The sequence below is a fragment of the Canis lupus genome, chromosome 30 (assembly GCF_011100685.1).
Source record: "Canis lupus familiaris isolate Mischka breed German Shepherd chromosome 30, alternate assembly UU_Cfam_GSD_1.0, whole genome shotgun sequence".
Lineage (NCBI taxonomy): Eukaryota > Metazoa > Chordata > Mammalia > Carnivora > Canidae > Canis > Canis lupus.
In genome coordinates, this window is record NC_049251.1 from 38,896,066 (window position 1) to 38,914,364 (window position 18,299).

Sequence of the window (18,299 nt, forward strand, 5' to 3'; positions counted from 1 at the left end):
GACACACACACACAGAGAGGCAGAGGTACACAGGCAGAGGGAGGAAGTAGGCTCCATGCAGGGAGCCCAACCTGGGACTCGATCCTGGGTCTCCAGGATCACGCCCTGGGCCGAAGGCGGCGCTAAACCGCTGAGCCACCCAGGGGTCCCCTACCTGTATATTTCAAACAAACACAAAAATAGAGAAACTAGTAGGTTCCCCTGTGTCCGTATGTCAGCTTCAGCAATGGGTAACCCTGGCCAATGTATTTACTCCCCACGTCCTTTGCTTCCGGCGAACTCCAGGCATCACACGTTCTCATCTGCAAATAAGTGCTTCTGTGCAAAAGTTAGATTTCAAATATATCTGTTAGGAAGCAGCCTCGGGGGAGCTGGTGCCCGTCTCGCTCGGTGCCGTGGCTCCGGGGCCCAGCATGGTGCCTGGCTCACACGGCCAGTGGGGGCGTGTGCGGGGCTGTGGCTCAGATCTCTGGGGACGGTGGCGTGTGGGCTGTGGTTTGCACAGGCTGGCCGCCGTCAGGGCATCCGAACACGCCGAGTGCGCTGCCGCGGTCCTGCGAATACGCGGCGCGTGTGCGTGTGTGCGCGTGTGCACGTCGCTGCAGCAGCTGGTGGCTGAAAGCGCGCTTCCTCCCTGACACCATCTCCCACACACCCAGAATCCGGGGACTGGCTCTTGCAGGGCGCGTGAGAGAGGGTGGGAAGGATGCAAGCTCCAGCCCCCGCTCACTCCTCCAGGGGGCCGCTCCGAGGCCAGGGTGGCCTTCCCGGCTCGGAGGCTGTGCCAGCCCAGGCGCCAGCAGGCCGCCTCCTCCCGCCCTGGCCCCGAAGCCCCGCCCAGCTGGGTGGCACTAGCCGGGGGAGGCGGTGGTATTCCCACTGGGCTGACTCCTCACGCTGCCCGGGTGATCCCCGTCTTGAAGCCGCTCAAACTGGGGGGGCACCTGGGCACAGAGTCCTGGCCAGTGCGGAAGAACTTGCTCCTAGCCCCGCAGCAGCTGGACTCCAGGGGGCTACTCCCCGTCAGACCCGGAGCTTCCACAGGAGCTTCTCGGCCTGCTCCCCGAGCCCCGGTCCGCTCCAGGGCTCGTCTCCTCGTCCCTCTGGCCCCACGTCTCCTTGGCCCTGCCCTCGTGTCCGCTTTAAGCTTGGCACTCCCTGTCCTTCCCTCGCCGGGAAGCCCCTGTGTCCTGGGCACCCCTAGGCCCACCCTGCCTCCCGCCCTGCCCTCCTCCACCCGCCAGGCAGGTTCCCTGCGGTCAAGGCTCCACCGCGCGGAGGTCCGGATCAGTGGGGGTGGGTGGAGGAAGGGAGGTGCCAGCTTCTAGCCAGAACTCGACCCCTCCTACGCACCTCAGTCTCCCTGCCAGAGCCCAGCAGAGGAGAGTGCCTTGTTGCCCCTCTTGGGGGGTGGGGGAGGGAGGATGCATTCGGCCCTCCAGGACCCAGCGCTTACTATGCGCCAGGCTCTGTGATGGCTGTAATAAATTGTAGTAATAACAATAATGTCAATTTGAACATTTATTAAGCTTCTATAATATGCCGGGCAATTCAATAATAACCACCATTATAGCAGTGCTGATAATAATAGTCAGCATTTATTGAGCATTTACTATGTGCCTGGTGCTGTTCTAAGAGCTTTGCCACAACACTGACCCTTTGGAAAGCAGCCTCGGTCGGTCGCACTGCTTCCACGGGGTCTGATTCAGGTGCGGGGCGGTGGGGGTGGGGGGACGCTGACCAATCTCGTACCATTCAGGGCACCAGTGACGACAGGAGGCGGGGCTGGGGGCAGAAAGCAGCTCTCCCAGGCCTGGCTCTGTGCTTTCCAGGGTCGCACGTCCCATCCACAGGGGGGTGGACTTGTCCAAGCTCCTCGGGCAGACGCAATCACCATTGGTGCCCTCCCTCCTTTAGTTTATGGGTTTTATCCCCAGACTGAGGTTCTCAGGGCAGCTCATGGGGCAGAGGGGCTGAAGTCCGGGGGCCTGGAACCTTCCGGGGTCCACAGGCCCCACCCCAGTTGCCTAGTCCAGGAGCCGCGCCCACAGGGCAACCCTTTAGCAGGGCTGACTCAGGAGGAGGCCTTCGCCCTGACTCACAGCCTTCCAGGAGTGCTCGGCTCCAGCAGCCTCACCCCCTGCCTGCTTGCTCAACAGTCCTGTAGAAAATGCTCCACCTTCTCCAACAAGACCCAACAGGGTTCTCCCTGCTGCTCTCTGGTTCTTGGGAGGTCTGTGCCCCGGCCAGCCTGTCTGGCATCCCTGGATCTCACACACTTGCCCTGATGCCTCTCTAGGGGCTGGAATCTCAGTGCCGAAAGATGCATCTTGGGCATCCAGAAGGGTTTTGAGCTTCCAGGAGGTCTGCTGTGTGACTGTGAAGGTCCCCTTCACTCCTCTAAGGATGGCACCCAGACCTCTGATTGAATGCAGGGTCCTCTGGGTCAGGTAAAGGTGGAGCACCTGGGGCTCAGCTCTGCTGCTGCCCCTGAAGGTTGGCATCAGGTGAGGCCTCCGGTAGTTAGAGCAGCTGGCACAGTGGCCTGGGGCTCCTGGAGGCTCTGAGGAGGAGCTGTCGGCCGGGGAAGCCTGAGTGTAAGGGGGTCTGGGTTGTCTCCTCCTCCTGTCCCATGGAATCAGTGTGATCCCATAGGGGGTGGGCTCCCACATACAGTGTGGTCACAATGTTCTGTCCAGGTGCTTCTGAGCAGCTAGGCCCCAGGTATCTGGCAGGAGAGCATCACAGGTGAGTACAGAGGAAGAGAGGGGTGAGTGCTGAAGAGCCTGGCAGGGACAGACTGCTCCTTAGAAACTTAGGACTTGGGGTCAGGCCTACCAGAGCCCTGGAAGGGGTCTGGGGGCCAGAGCAGCAGTTGGGAGCCGTGCTAGCACCCCTGGGGATGAGGGAAGCCAGGATACGGGGTCTGGGGGGATTGATGGTTAGAGACCCCTTAGACTGCGGGAAGGGAGGGGCTGTATTCTGGCAAGAGATGTTTACTGGACATCTGCTATGTACGTAGCCCTGGGTCTGGCTGGACAATGCCCTGATGGGCACAGAGCATTGAACTATGGGTATTGCTGGGGACTCGGCCACCTGGGAGGGGAGGGCGGTTAGGGGCCGCCAAGGCACTCACGGCACCAGGGCTGGGGGAGGCAGCATTTGTTCTGGGGGCCAGAAGGGACAGTCGGTGGTCCAGCCTCTCTTCCTTCCCACCCCTCTGCAGGACAGGACAGGACAGGACAGGACAGGGTGCTCTCGGAAGCCCCTCCCCTCCTTGTTGGCCAGGCCTGGGCAGTGGCCTGACAGGCAGCTCCTTTCCCCCTCCTCTGCTGGCTGCTGCTGCTCTACTGTGGGGGGCACCCGCTGCACTTACTGGGAACCTTGGCTGCACCCCTCCTCTGGCCCCCCCCTGCAGGTACAGCCCGGACAGGTGGGGAGGGAGGGACCAACTGCACTGCAGAAGGCAGGGTGGTAGGGGGCTCCCGCCCTCTCCAAGGAACTGGTCTTTGGGAGGTAAGGAAGGGAGCGGGCTTCTTCTGCAGACCCTCCCCACTGGATCAGACCTGGCTACCAGCCTCGTCCTCTGCTTCCCTCTTGCCCTCAGTGGAGGCCCCTAGAGCAGGAACCCCCACAGCAGAACCCTATCCCCCAAATCTGCAGGGGCTATAGGGACCTCAGAAGAGTGTGGGGAAGAAGGACGGACAGCTCGCACTGGCAGACAGAGCTCTGGCCCTGGATCACCGGGTCTGACCTCCTTGTAGCTCTGTCACTGACTTACTATGATCTTGGCCCGGTCCCTGCCTCTCGCAGCTCCGTTTCTTCAATTAGAGGTCAAGGGGGAGGACTTAAGTCCATGTGTCTTAAACTCTACTGTTTGTTAAAATGCAGAGTCTGATTCAGCAGATCTGGCGTGAGGCCTGAGAGACCTCATTTCATTTCCTTTCTTTCTTTCTTTTTTTTTTTTTAAGGATTTTATTTTTAAGTAATCTCTCCACTTAAGGTGGGGCTCGAACTCACAACCCTGCGATCGAGTCGCATGCCCATCCGACTAGCCAGCCGGGTGTCCCAGGAGTTCTTATTTCTAAAAGTTCCCGTGATGCTCCTGGTCCATGGACTGCACTTTGAGCAACAAAGCCTTTGACAACCCATCTAGTTTGGGCCTTCAGGACCCAGAGACTGGGTCGCTTGAGCCCTCTGTGACCTCACGAGGCCTTGGTATTAGCTCTAGGCTTTGGGCTAACAGAGCTGGGAGTGCCCAGGTTGGAGGGCATGGGAGCCCCTCAAGCCCCCCGCTGAGGCTGTGTTTGGGTAGGAAAGTCCCTTGTTGGCCACTGGTTGATTTAACCAAGAGTTACTTTTGTCTTTAGGGGGTCCTGCGACCTCTGCATTGTGACGGAGCGCAGCACAACCCACACTTATCCTGCTGGCCCTCTGAGGCTGTGGCTTGCTTTTTTTTTAGAGAGAGAGGGAGCATGTGTGGAGGCGGAAGAGCAGAGGGAGAGGGAGAGAATCTTAACCCCGGGCTCCGTGCTCGGTGTGGAGCCTGACTTGGGGCTTGATCTCACACCCTGACATCATGACCTGAGCCGAAATCCAGAGTTGGATGCTTACCTGACTGAGCCACCCGGGTGCCCCTGCGGAGCTGGCGTCCTTAATGAGTTAGACACTGTACCTCGGGACGCACAGGCGCTGGCCAGGAGGGAGGGGGCATGCTCAGCATCAGCAGCCGCGTGGCTGCCCCACAGCGAGAAGACCCAGCACTCTCAGAGCCAGCTGCCTTCCCACTCCGGGCCTCTCTCAGCGGCCAGCTGGCATGCCTGGGTTAGGGCACACACCACGGGGTGCTCGTTACCCACGGGCGCGTCTGGGTGGACTCGGTGGGTTGGGGGTGCATCTCCCCCAGCATCTTTGGGCATAGGATCCCCTCGCCAATGCCCGCCTAATCCTAGCAGTAACTGTACAGGGATGGCGCTGACCAGGAGAGACTCGGCTAGGAGGGGGCTGTGGGGACAGGGGTCCAGCAGGTCAGGTTCCCATCCTGGCTCCATCCAAGGCTTCCTCCCGTGTTCTGGCAAGGAGCAGGACCTGCCCAGAGAAGTCTGGGGGCTGCCCCGGTGCCTCCACTCCTTTAGGGACCTGAATCTGCAGGGCCCAGAGGAAGATGCCAGTGCCCTGGCACTTCCCCCCCAGTCGGGAGAGGTGGAGCAGGGGCGGGGGAGAGATCCAGTTCTCTGGCTTCCTATTGGAGGCGGATGGTTCTGGCTCCGTGGGTTTCACAGCTGCCATAGCAACTCCACTTAAAGGGCCAGCTCCTAGTACGAGGAGGGGGGCTCACAGGGAGCCCCTTCGTTAGCATCTAAGAGGCTCAAGTGTTTAGGGTGGTGGGCAGGACTTCCAAGACCTGGGCCCTCCCTACCCTGTTCCCCCGCTCCCCTCCACTAGCACCCCTCCTGCTGTAGTTCCACTTCTTGGCTCTGCTGAGGTCGGGCTGGGTCTCCGGATGGTCAAGGACTCCCACCTAGCCTTCGGCTCCACGCGGCCAGCTCTGCGGACTGCGGGCCACGAGTGAGGAGTACTTGTGTCCGAAGTTTGTGTGTACCTGCATACGTGTGCGTGTACGAATGGCATAGGCGGGCGTTTATGTCTGAAGGTCTAAAGGTACCCAGCCGTGCAGAAGTGCAGTGTGTGTGTGTGTGTGTGTGTGTGTGTAAGAGGGTCAGCGGCTCCCAGACATCCCTAAACACTGTGCACAGGTTGGGCTCCTCTCTCCGTGCCTGGGAGGAGACGGCTTCTTAGAGTGAGGGGCAGCGGTTATTTGGCAGAGCGGATAGCAATCCCGTTAGGCCCTGGAAGCGCATCTGAAGCCTGCGAGGGATTTACGGAAATTGAGCCCCACGTTTGGAGTGGGATCCAAGGCCGCTGTTCCGGTGAAAGACCCCGTCCCCGGTCCTCGCGGAGCCGCGTGCACGGCGCCCTACGTGCCAGCCCCGTCCAGCACGGCCGCAGGGAGCCGGAGCAGTGTCAGCCTGTGCCAGCTCCCTTGGGAGGGGGTGGCTGCGCTGGGCCAACAGAGAGGGTGTCGTCAGTCCCGGGGGGGGGGGGGGCGGGGGGGGTGGAAACCGGAGATGAGGCCAGATCCTGCCTGGCGGGTCTGTCACCCGGGTCTCTGCTTACACTCCCGGGGAAACTAGTCGCCCTGGTGGAGACTGGTGCCAGATACTGGGGCCCTAGGATCCGGCCCCAACGGCCCCAAGCTCCAGGAGCACATGGGGTGTGGTACGGAGACGTCCTTGGCAGGGCCCCCTGCATGAGGCTGGCCCCAGGGGTGCCGGGGAGCCTAGGCTGTAGCAGGCAGCCAGGCCAGGATTTCAAGCCGCCCCATCTACGGGGACCCCTGGCCGCGGTCTCTGGGGGCCGGCTCTTCGGTGTGGCAAGAAGAGTCGGCTGGGCCCTGAGGTCTGGTCTGTTCTAAGGACTGCCCCGCGGCGTGGCTGGACGACACCTGACCCGCTCTGATTCTCGGCCTGCCCTTGGTCCTCCGGGGGCCCTCTGAGCAGTGATATATACCGCGATGTGTGACCTGCCCAAATCCTGTGAGCAGAGGAGGGCCTCGGGGGATGCCGAGATGTGAAGGGGGTGCTGGGAAGCTTCCTGGCAGGGCACGCTAGGGGCAGCACAGGGGGTAGAGGGAATTTCCTCTCTTGCCCTGGTTCCTGGTTCAGATGTTACAGATAGAGGCACCGGTCAGCTGTCAGGGGCTGGCTGGGGCTCTCCACCCCCAATCTGACTGTGCTCAGGCCCTGGGCTCCCGACCCCAGAGCTCAGACACCTCCCGTGCTTTTCCCCTGAGGACTTCAGCTTCCTGCTGGGGCGGGATCATCTGGGATCCAGAATCTGTCCTTCTTGCCCACAACCCTCGAAGGAAGAGGGGCAGGAGGTGGTGGCTCTTTAGCAGCTCGTAGAGGGTCATCTGGGGACCCTGTATCTCAAACCCATCTCTAGCCAGATGATGGCCTCTCGGGACAGTGGGGTTTTCAGAGTCCTTGCTGCTTACCCTACCTTGGAGAAGGAGCACCCTCGGTCTTGTGGGGGTGGAGAGCAATAGAAATCTTCCTTGTGAACACGTCCGGGGAGCCAAGGGAAGGCACCTGTGGCGGTCCCCGCAGCCTCCCCCACACACCAGGTCCCAGCCGTGGGATCCCTTCGTCCCCCTCAGTCTCCTGACATTTGCTGCTCCAATCTCTTGAGAGGTAGGTGGAAAGGGTCGAGGCTGTGGAGGCCAAAACTCGGGCCAAGAAATCTGTGCCCGGGACACGGAATACATCTCCTGATTTCACGGTTTCTTTGAGCTTCTCAGAGGGGGCCTAGCTTCTCTCCACTAAACCGAAGGGCTTTAGTCCCGTCCCATAAAGACCGGCCCACCTTCCTACACAGGTGGGGGCAGAGGGGATTTGAAAGGCCCCCGGAGGTGGAAATTGGGGGCTCCCGTGGCCCTGTGCAGCCTGCCGGCAGAGGCCCGGGGGGATGGCCTGCCCCAGGGGAGTGCAGGCCGGTGTGGGCAAGGAAGGGCCCAGTGCATGGTCAGACAAACAACACACAGCTGTCCAGAACCTCCACAGCACCATTTATCCAAGCCTCATGGAGTTGAGTGCGCCCAACTGCTCGCACCCCGTCCTCGGGGGAGCGCAGGCATTGCAGTGGCCCCTGGCCTGGCCCCAGTATGGCCGCAGACCCACGGGGCCTCCCGAGCCCTCAGCCTGTCAAGGTGGGGCTCTGGGTATGAAGCGGCCTCAGACCTTCCTCCATCCCACACTGTCAGGGGCTCCATGGGTCTGGGCTAGCTCGACATTGTGTTAAATAGCTTCCCGGCAGTCCCCCTTAAATAAACCCAGCCCCAGAGCAACCCACCCCGTTTTGCACCCTGAATATATTATTCTACTGGCTTATGTCTCCTAGAGAGGGGAGGGGCTCCCTCCTCCTGCCCTCTGCTCCAGGGAATACCGTCTCCCTAAAAAACCAGGGGAAAAAGTTTTCCCGTCAACTCTGGGGCAGAAACAAAGGGAGGCCTGGTCTGGCGTGGGAAAGCCGGGAGTCCCCGTCTGTCCCCCCCCCCCCCCCCCCCCGCCCCGTCCTCTCCTTGCCCTCTCGGCAGCCCAGGTCAGCTGTGACTTACCGAAGATCACAGGCCCAGGATCCAGAGTCCTGACATATCTAGGAGGTCACCCTGGTTTTGACAGCTCAACCCGGCTCCCGGGCAGGGGGACGGACTCCAGGCCCTGACCTCGGCCCCCTCGCAATTCTCCAGGCGTGGAGAAGGCTGGGGAGACCCCGGCTCTTGCCGCTGCCTGGTGCCGGGCCCCTGGGACTGCCTCGCGGCGCCGCCCGCCCCGGACGTCCCCGGGTGTCTCCGGCTCTGGGGGATGCTCAGCGGCCCCGGGGGGCCCGGGAGCGACGGGGCCGGGGCCCGAGCAAGCCTGTCCCTGGCCTGATCCGCATCTGGGCCCGGGGCCAGGCCTCACACCCAGTACTGGCCGTTTTTGAGGGCGGGGTTGGGTGTCCGACAGTACTGCAGCAGCTCTGGGTCGGGCTGGCCGCCGGGCGGGGGCCCCTGGCCGGGCACGGCCGTGAGCGGGATGGCGTGGCCCGGCTCCACCTTGCGGAAGGTCTCGGTGTCGCCGGCCAGGCCGTTGCGGGGCTTGGCGGTCAGCACCTGGACGTCGTGCTTGCCCGTCTTGTTCCGCTTGCGCAGGTAGAAGAGCAGCGGCAGGAGCAGGGCCAGGAGCAGGAGGACCAGGCACACGGGGATGATGATGCTGAACATGTTGGCCTCCAGGAGGCCCAGGAAGCCGCCGCTGGCCGCGGTGGGCCCGGGGCTGGGGCCTGGCGCGCCCGGCTGGCCCGTGGCCGGGGCGCCGCTGTCGGGTGCCCCGGCTTCCTCGGGGAGGCTGAGCAGGGCCACGCCGTAGGGGCGCGCCGCGTCGTAGGGCTCGGTGTGGAAGTCCAGGGAGAGCACGGCCGGGGGGACGCCGGGCGCCCACAGCTCCAGCGTGAGGCTGTCGCCCGTGGGGCCGGGGGCGCGGCCCAGCTGCAGCCCCAGCCTCCCGCCCTCCAGGTCCCGCTGCGTGAACTGCTCCACGGGCTCCGGCCCCGCGCGGGCCACGCGCACCAGGCGGCCCAGCCGGGGCCCGGCCAGCAGGCGGAAGCGCGGCTCCCCGCCCGTGCGGTTGGCCAGCTCGGCGGCGTCCAGGACGGCCGGGTCCAGGCGCAGGGTGGCGCCCTGCGGCCACGGCCCCCGGGGCCCGACCCGCAGCAGCGCCGCGACCGTGACGTCCACCGTGGCCGTGGCGTTGGCGCCCCGCGCGTGGGCCAGGACGGCGAAGCGGTCGCGCGGGGAGGACAGGTCGGTGAAGGCGAACTCCACGTCGCCGCGGTCCACCTGCCGCTGGCTGAAGGCGCCGGCCGGCCTGCCCGCCACCAGGAGCTGCCCGAAGCGCGGCGCCCGGGTCACGCGGTAGGCGGCCTCGGGCTCGGCGCGGTCCGACACGACGCGCAGCTGCCGCGGCCCGAGCGCGCAGCGCCCCAGCGCCTGGGGCACCTCCAGGGGCGCGCGCAGCTGCACCTCGATGGCGGCGGGCAGCACGTCCACGGCCAGCGCCACGGGCACGCGCGGGCTGGCGCCGGCCCACGCGCTCAGCTGCAGCACGCCCGCCACGCTGCTGCCGTTGGCCACGAAGGCCAGGCGGCCCGCGTCCACGTCGGCCTGCGAGAAGCGGCGCACCGGGCCCGCGCCCGCGCCCCGCGAGGCTCAGGAAGCCGCCGGGGGCCGCGCGCCGCACCTCGTACTGCACGTCGGCGGGCGCGGCGCCCGGGAGCTGCACGCGGAGCTGCGCGCGGGACACGGGCGCGCGGGAGCCGCGGGGCAGGCGCAGCGGCTCGGACGCCGCGGCCCCCACGCGCACGGCGAAGGCCTCGTCGGGGAGCGCGGGGGAGCGCGGGGAGCGCGCCCGGCCCGGCGCCCGCGGGGCCCTGCAGCTGCGCGCGGAAGCCGAAGCCGTCGGGCTGCGCGCCCCCGCCGCCGTGCGCGTAGGCCAGGAGCCCCGCCGCCAGCTCCGACTGCAGGAAGTGCGCCCGGCCCGCGTGCAGCGCCCGCCCCGCCAGCAGCAGCCGGCCCCGCGCCGGGAACCGCGTCACCTGGAACAGCACGTCGTGCCGGGCGCGCAGCGCGGCGGGGACGCGCGCCAGCAGGTTGGAGGCGTCCAGGGCGGCGCTGGTGATGTCCGCCTGCTGGCCCTCGGCCACCCAGAGACCTGCGGGGGGACGCAGGCCGTCGGACCAGGCGCCCCCGGCGGAGGACAGGGGTCCCGTCCCCTCCCCAGCGCGCCCTGCCCTCGCTCGCCGCGCCCCGCGCCCGCGTCCCCACCCTCACCCGCCGCTGTGCGGCCCATCCCGCTGCTCACCCTCGTTCCTCCAGAGGCGGCTGGGGCGCTGCGGGCAGGCGGCCTCGAAGGACACGGCCACCTCCAGGGTGGCGGCCACGTCGGGGGCGGGGGGCGAGGACAGCCGGAGCTCCAGGGCGTCGTGGACCTCCCAGAAGGGCTCAGCAGGCATCTTGTGCTCATACACAACATCCCCCGCGTATACCTGCGGGGACACGGGGGCGCATTTTTTTAAATTAGTATATTTATTTATCATAGACACAGAAAGAGAGAGAGAGAGAGAGAGGCAGGCTCCATGCAGGGAGCCCGACATGGGATTCGATCCCGGGACTCCAGGATCGCACCCTGGGCCAAAGGCAGGTGCTAAGCCGCTGAGCCACCCAGGGATGGAGGCACATTTTGAAACGAAAGGCAGGTTCCGCGCGTGGCGCCCACAGGTCCCCGGTGTCCAGCCTCACTCTCCGCTCTCCGGCCTATACCTGGCTGTGGGTCCCTAACCCCAGCCCGCCCTCACCAGCTTGCTGGGTCGCCGCTGGCAGTGAGGAGGCTGGCTCTGCAGCCAGGTGCCTTGTCACCTCTGCGCCCTGCAACCTCAGGCAAACCACCTTGCCTCTCTGAGCCCCTAGGGAAAGCCATGCCCTATGGGCGAGGGTCTCCACAGCGGGTCCTTCCCGTTTTGCCCGTCTCCCGCCCTGAAGACACCAGTTTTACCATCGCCCTTCTTTCTTCTACGGTGACGATTTCCCCGCAAAAGGGAACATTGCCATCACGACTCAGCCATGCTGTTCTCTCTTCCATCTTTTTTTCTTTTAAAGATTAATTTTTTTTAAAAATTTTTTGAGAAAGAGAGAACACGTGCGCAAGAATACAGGCACATGCAGGGGAGAGCGGCAGAGGAAAGAGCAACTCCGGCAGGCTCTGTGCTGACCACGGCGCCCAAGGTGGGCTCCATCCTAGGACCCTGGGATCAGGACCTGCACTGAAACCAAGACCCGGATGCTTGACCAACTGCACCACCCAGGCGCCCCCTCTCTAACATCTTAAAGACTTGTGACTTCGCTTTTTCCACCAATGTCATCAGGCCTCCCCCCATTTTGCTCTCCTTTACAGCAAAACTCCAAAAAGAATAGTCTGTGATCTCCCCCATGCTGTCCCGAGTGCGCTCTGTCCAGGATTTTGGTGGGTCCAAGGGCCTTGTGTTACTCTCCTGCTTGGCAGCGTCTGGCATCATTGTGCCTTCCTTCCTCTAACAGCCACTGGCTCCCAGCGCGTCCCATCCTCACGGTTCCTCCTGCCTCTGTTGGCGCCCCCCTTTCTCCCCAACGTCTACACCTTGGCCTTTAGAGTCCTCTCTACCTACAGGCACATCCCCCGTGTTCCTCCTTCAGCCGCATGCCCCCCCAGGTCAGCTCTGCGGATAACCCCCGTCGACCTCCACCGCGGAATGCTCTCTCCCAGGTTCCAGACTCACGTGTCTGCTTCCCGGCAGCTGCGTGGGGATATCCAAGGGACGCCTCCAAGCCAGCCTGCACCAGGCAGGCTCCTGACCCGTGCGCCTCTCCTAGTCTTCCCAGTTCACGGGATGGCTGCCCTGTTCTTCCAGTGGCTCAGTCCCAAACCCCTGGAGTCATGCCTGACTCCTCCCTCTCTTACACACCATCACTTCTGGCCTAGATTATCGCCACAGCCTCCTGTGTCCCAGCTTGGGCCCCGCTCCCTCCCCCTGTGGTTTTTGTTTTTGTTTTGTTTTGTTTTGTTTTTAATTTATTTGACAGAGAGAGAGAGTACACGCAAGCACACAAGCAGGGGGAGGGGCAGAGGGAGAAGCAGGCAGCCTGATGCGGGGCTCCACCCCGGACCCCGGGATCATGACCTGAGCTGAAGGCAGACACTTAACTGACTGGGCCACCCAGGCGCCCCCCGCCCCCCCATGGTTGTTCTTAACACAGAAGCCAGCGCGAGCCTTTTAAGATGTGAGATTACTGTTCTTCCTCAGAGAGTACAGTGGCTCCTCATTTGACCGCAAAGATCCCACTCTGACCCCTTGCCCCTGCCACCTCACCTCCTAACCATCCTGCCACACTTGCTGTTCTCCGGGGCTCTTTGCACGCTACACACCTAGGGCTCTTCCTCACTTCCAGAAAGAAGTACGCTCCTGGGCAGCCCGGGGGGCTCAGCGGTTGAGCACCCGCCTTCAGCCCAGGTCGTGACCCCGGGGGTCCTGGGATCCAGTCCCACGTCGGGCTCCCTGCATGGAGCCTGCTTCTTCCTCTGCCTGTGTCTCTGCCTCTCTCTGTGTGTCTCATGAATAAATAAAATCTTAAAAAAAAAAAAAAGTATGCTCCCTTCCCCCTGCTAATCCAAATGTGTCCTCTTGGCTTATCTTTTGTTTTCCCCTTTTAGGAGAGGGGGATGTATTGCTTCGCAGAAAAACAGGGCTTGCACAATACTAAGATGGAAACTGGGGTCGCAGCGTGTGGGAGGCTCTAGGACCGCAGGGTAGTGAGGAACTGGAGGGCAGTGCCCCATCTAAGGGGGAGCCACCCACACGCTAATGGGGGATCACCAGCTAATAGGGGATCACCATCCTTCTAACGAGGGAGCAGAGCCTGGGTGAAAGGGGAGGTTGCTACTCAGCTGATTGCTGTAGGAGGGCACAGAGCCTTTTAAGAAACTGGAGATCAGGTTTTTGTGTACGTGCGTGTGTGTGTGTGCGTGTGTGCGTGTGTGTGAAATCCTCCAAAGGTTATATGTTGACCATTAATTTTAAAAGACTAAATGTCTTGTGCAGGCCAAATACAACACATCTGTGGGCCAGATGTGACCCACAAGGACTGTCAGCTGTAACCTCTGGCCCAGGCTGAAGGGTGGCAGGAAGGAAGTGGAGACAGACCCCCAGGAGTGGGGTGGGAGGATGGATGCCCGGGGGCGGGAGGTGTCTTGGGGTGAGCCAAGTCACAGGCAGGACGAGGAGGGGTCTCTGAGCTCCGGGAGCAAGCATGCCCTGGTGAGAGAAAGCCTGGACTAGGGATCCCTGGGTGGCGCAGCGGTTTGGCGCCTGCCTTTGGCCCAGGGCGCGATCCTGAAGACCCAGGATCGAATCCCACGTCGGGCTCCTGGTGTATGGAGCCTGCTTCTCCCTCTGCCTGTGTCTCTGCCTCTCTCTCTCTCTCTCTGTGTGACTATCATAATAAAAAAAAAAAAAAAAAAAAAAAAAAGGCCTGGACTAGTAGTTAGCAGCCGGAATCCTGGTTTTGCCTCTTACCGACCACATGCTCTGGACGGTCGCCTGACCTCCGTAAGCCTCAGTTTCCTTATCTGCAAAACGGGACACCCGATCCCTGCCCCACCCAACTCAATACGGCAGGACAGTGGTGCTGTCGAGACACTACCCAGTCCTGCCCCCAAGCCAGGACAAAGTCTCTGCCACGAAGCCATTTCCCAGCTTCCCTGGGTGGCACTGCCAGCCTGGCCCCCTGCTGGCCACTCCCTTTCATCCCATCTTGTTGGGGTGCGCGGAAAGCTCCGTGGGTGGGGGGAGGAACCCCAAAGGCCTGGTCCTGTCCCCTCCCCCTCCCGGGCATCCGATGACAGTGGCTCCCAGGACGCAGGGAGTCTAGTGGCGGCTGTAGAGGTGGGGCCCTACCTCGGCTTGCGTGAAGTTCACCAGGACCTCCCCGGTGCCGCCCTGCTGGGCGCGGAGCAGGCGGCCCAGCCGGGGGCCCTGCACCACCCGGTAGAGCAGGTGCTGCGGATCGGTGCCGGCACTGGAGCTGGCTCTCAGGCTCTGGCTGCTGAGCGGCTGGACCGACCCTGCGAGACACATCAGGGCCCCGCTGGCCTCGGACCAGGAGGCAGGGCGAGGCCGTGCGCCTGCGGGGGCAGCGTGACGGGCCGGGCCCCGGGCCCACGAGGCAAGCGCGCCGGGCGGACCCACCTGGGCACACGGTCAGCGTCCGGCTGCCCTCCAGGGAGAGGAGCAGCTGCTTCTGGGCCGTCACGCGGAAGAAGTGTCCGGGGGAAGCGTGCTCGCCGTCGGACAGGCTGAAGCGGAAGCCTCCGTCCAGGGCTCCTGAGGACGGGCGTAGAGTGGGTCTCGCTGGCCCCCGCGGGTCCCCGTCCGCAGGCGCCCCAGCCGGCGGTACCCACCTCTGTGTGAGAACAGCACGAGCCCGTCGTCCAGCTGGGCCTGCGTGAAGCTGTGCACCTCGGTGCCTGGCGCCGCCCGCAGCACCACCTGCCCGTTGCTGGGCCGCTCGATGGTGTAGACCAGGTCCTCCGGGCCCGAGTCGCTGTCCGCACCCCTCAGGGCCTCCGGAGGGAAGGGCACGGTGGCCCCCTCCCACATCTGGGGACACAGGCCCGTGAGGGTTCCGTCCCCGCCGAGCGGAGCACTCCCACTGGCTCAGCTCAGGCCTTGGGTGGTCACCGAGGCCCGCGTCCTCCTGGGGTCCCCCTCCCAAGGGCCCCTCCAGCCCAGTGACCTTCCCCTGCCACCCCGGGCCCAGGCTCCCTTCTCTCCGCCCTGATCCTGCTTGTCCTGCGAGGCCAGCCCCCCGCTCTTCCCTCACCAGGCTCTCCCCGCCGCAGAGCCCCCAGCCCCGACCCGCGGCAGCACCGCGACCGTCTGGCCCTGCCTCCTGGGCACGTGGGTCTGGGGACGGGCTGGGCACACTACGGGAATGGTGAGGGTCGCGTCCCCAAGACGCTGATAAACACACTCCCTTTCCAGGTGAGGGAAGGACGGGAGGCTCGGGGTGGGAAAGGCTGATGCTTGGCCCCTGTCCGTGGCCTGGAAGCAGCACGTGACGAAGGCTCGTGTGTTTCCAGCGTGGTCACGAGGCCCACCCAGGTCAGGGAGGGGTGCGGGCAGCCCCACCCCAGGCTCAGAGGGAAGAGGAGTCCCTGTCGGGCCTCCCACCTGCCAGCAGGGCAGGATCCCGTTTCTGGGATCCTGTTACATGGCCCCAGCTGGGTCAGGACCTTGGGCTGCCTTAGGGAGGGGCTCCCAGCCCCGGAAAACCGAGCCCTCTGGGATCCCAGGGACCTTCTCAGTCCCAGGCTAACCCCCGGCGAGCCCTGGAAGGGGGAGCACGGTGCGGTGCGCAGAGATGGGGCTTCAGCGCGGGGCCTGCGCAAACGCTGAGGACAGCATCACCTGGTGGCCAAGGGGCCACACAGCAGCACCGGCCTGTGGTTCCGGGCAGCCCCGAGCCGCACCCCCACTGCTCTGCGGCCGCCCCACCCCTGGACCACTCCCCACAGCCACAGCCTCTGCCATCAAAGGCGTCCGGTGTCCATCAGGCCCTGCCCGTCCACCATCTCGTGTGATCTTGGCCACGCCGTGCCCTTTCTGTTCCCCCGTAACTACTTCTGTGACCGTGGAGAAATGCTGTGACCGGGCTGGGCCTCAGCTTTGGCTTCTGCTGAGTGACGGCACCACCATTCTGGGGCGATGTGAGGGGCAGGGGCTCAGGAAGCCAAGCTGTGGCCCTCCCTTGCTGTGGGTGGAAGCGGGGAGCTTAACCACGCTCCACCTGGATCCGCCCTTTAGGGCCTGAAAGAACTTTCTTCAGGAGGTCTGGTCCGGAGCCACAGAAAACGCCTGCAGCTGAGGGTGAGTCCAGGGAAGGGCAGGGCCAAGGATGGCCATTCGCGAGACTGCCTGCCGCACTTCTAAGTGTTCAACAACCAAGTCTCACACCTGTGCCCTACTTTCAGTGCCATAGCTCTTCCCCACCACCTAGAGGCATGTGGCACGGTCCCCACTTGGAGAAAGCGACGGGCTCATGGGCGGGGGCGGGGAGCTCTGTGCTGGGCCTCTCTTTGGGCGGGAGGTGGGAGGTGATCCCAGGCTGCTCTCACCGTTAGGCCTGTGTTTGCGGTGAGGATGGGCGGTTGGTCATTGACGGGCAGGACGGTGATGGTGAAGGCCACAGGGTGGCTCTGGCGGTCCAGCTCGGAGGCGTTAGCCACTAGGGTGAAGCTGTCTGTCAGCGTCTCACTCCCGTCGTGCACATAGCGGATCTGCTGCTGTTCTACCTGTGGGCAGGCCCGAGGCTGAAGGCCAGGCCCTGGCAGGCCTGAGGGCGGCGCGGGCTCCACCCCGGCACCCCTCGTGCTCTGCCTCTGGGTGTGGGAGGGACGGGCTCCCTCCGCGCTTCCATTCCCGCAGGTGGAGACGGGGACACCCCCTCCTCCCAGGCTGAAGGGCCGCAGGAGGAACGGGAATGGGGCTGTCCTCCGACTGCCCTGCCCGGAGGGGAAGGAACGGCAGCAGGCACCCAGAGCAGAGGCCTCCCCGACCGCGACCTCCCTGCTTCCTCTGGGTGGACGCCCCCAGCCGTAGAGCCCCCAGCTGCCCCCCGGCCCCCAGCGAGTCCCGAGAGCAGTACCTCTTTCCAGGAGAAAGCGCTGAGGGTCCCCGCTTGAGGGGCCTCCTCTCTCCGCAGGGCCCCGTGCAGGGGCTGCTCGAGGACCCGCAGTTCGAGGCCGGGCAGTGCAGGGAAGTAGGGCCCGGCGACCTGGAGCAGCGGGGGGGCCAGCACGCGGCTGCCGCCCTCGGGGACGCTGAAGTTCTGTGCCTCCAGTGGGATGGTGGCGGGCAGCACCTCCAGCTCCACGCGGACGCCCTCGAGGGGCGCACCCAGGCCTGAGCCCACGTCTAGGGAGAAGGAGTCACTCCAGGCCTCGGGGCGGGAGTGGAGGTACAGGACCCTGCCGGCGTCCACCGCCTCCTGGGAGAAGCTCTGCACGGGGTCCCAGCTGGGCGGCCCGGCCACGGAGGCGCCGCGGGACAGCATCACCAGGTAGCCGGCCCGCGGCGGGGTCTTCACCGAGAACACAATTTGGGCGGGCGGCACTGCCTCCTGCGCTGCCTGCGTGACACAGGGTCATGGAGGGAGGCCGCCGGCCCCCAAGCGGCCAGAGCAGGCTCAGCGCCGTGCCCCCCAGCCCCCCGCCCAGGAGGGCCCCGGACACCCCTGCTCACTCAGACACCCAGACATGCAGCCGGCTGGGCCTCCCCACCCGCTGCTCACTCGTGCACACTCCCCAAGAGGTGTACGCGGTCACACCTCCAGACTCGGTGACTCAGATGCACAATTTCTCTACACACTGATGTGGATACACACACGTAGGCCTCACGGGTGTCTCACCCTGTACCCGCCCGCTCGCCCATGCCCGCGGGCCGCCCGGCCTCCGCGGGGGCCACTGCTCACCACCAGAGGGCGCTCCGTCCCTTCGGGAGGCAGACTCCGCACACAGGGCCTGGGGCCCGCGAGGACCGCCGCGCCCCCCACCTGATGGCCCGGCTGCAGGAGGCCACACACCACCCCCAGCTCACATCCCTGATCCCGTGCCTCTGCCTGGAGGGGTGTCCTTTCATCCCCTGCTACTGAAACCCCAGACTCTGCAAGGCCGGACTCCAGTGCCGCCTCCGTCAAGGCCAAGCCTTTCTGATGCCAGACAGGGCCAGCCACCGTCTGCCCCAAATCCAGGCAGCTGGACCCACCAGGGGCTCAGAAATCGGCCGTGTGCCACCGAGTCAGTAGGCCTGGTTGCTCTCTGATTCCTGGATGGTCAGCGGCTCTCCCCAGGTCCTGAGGCCCGGTCCTCAAGGTGCCCAGGAGAATCCCCCAGGGAACGAATTTATTAGAAAACAGATTCTCCGAATCCGTAGCACGCACATGTGTGCACCTGACAGGTGGAGGCCCCCATAACTCTGAGGCAAACTCCCCGGAGACCGTCAGGCACATCCCCAAAGCGCGGACACCACCCAACCCAGGAATCCCCACCGGTACCCCCCAAACGTCCACGAGCACAGTGCGTGAAGGCTGGATGGAAGGGGCCCCCTTCTCT

The 18,299-nt window shown here is 64.3% G+C and overlaps 1 protein-coding gene across 1 annotated transcript in view; it reads right to left on the reverse strand.

The window, feature by feature from the left end:
- Nucleotides 1-1,508: 1,508 nt before the first annotated feature.
- CSPG4 (chondroitin sulfate proteoglycan 4) overlaps nucleotides 1,509-18,299 on the reverse strand; it is a 39,325-nt gene continuing 22,534 nt past the window's right edge. The window contains 9 exon segments of the mRNA XM_038581046.1: nucleotides 1,509-9,799; nucleotides 9,801-10,007; nucleotides 10,009-10,310; nucleotides 10,461-10,644; nucleotides 14,086-14,252; nucleotides 14,377-14,511; nucleotides 14,589-14,787; nucleotides 16,305-16,481; nucleotides 16,835-17,317. Coding sequence (XP_038436974.1) covers nucleotides 8,519-9,799; nucleotides 9,801-10,007; nucleotides 10,009-10,310; nucleotides 10,461-10,644; nucleotides 14,086-14,252; nucleotides 14,377-14,511; nucleotides 14,589-14,787; nucleotides 16,305-16,481; nucleotides 16,835-17,317 — 3,135 coding nt within the window. The 3' untranslated portion in view covers nucleotides 1,509-8,518.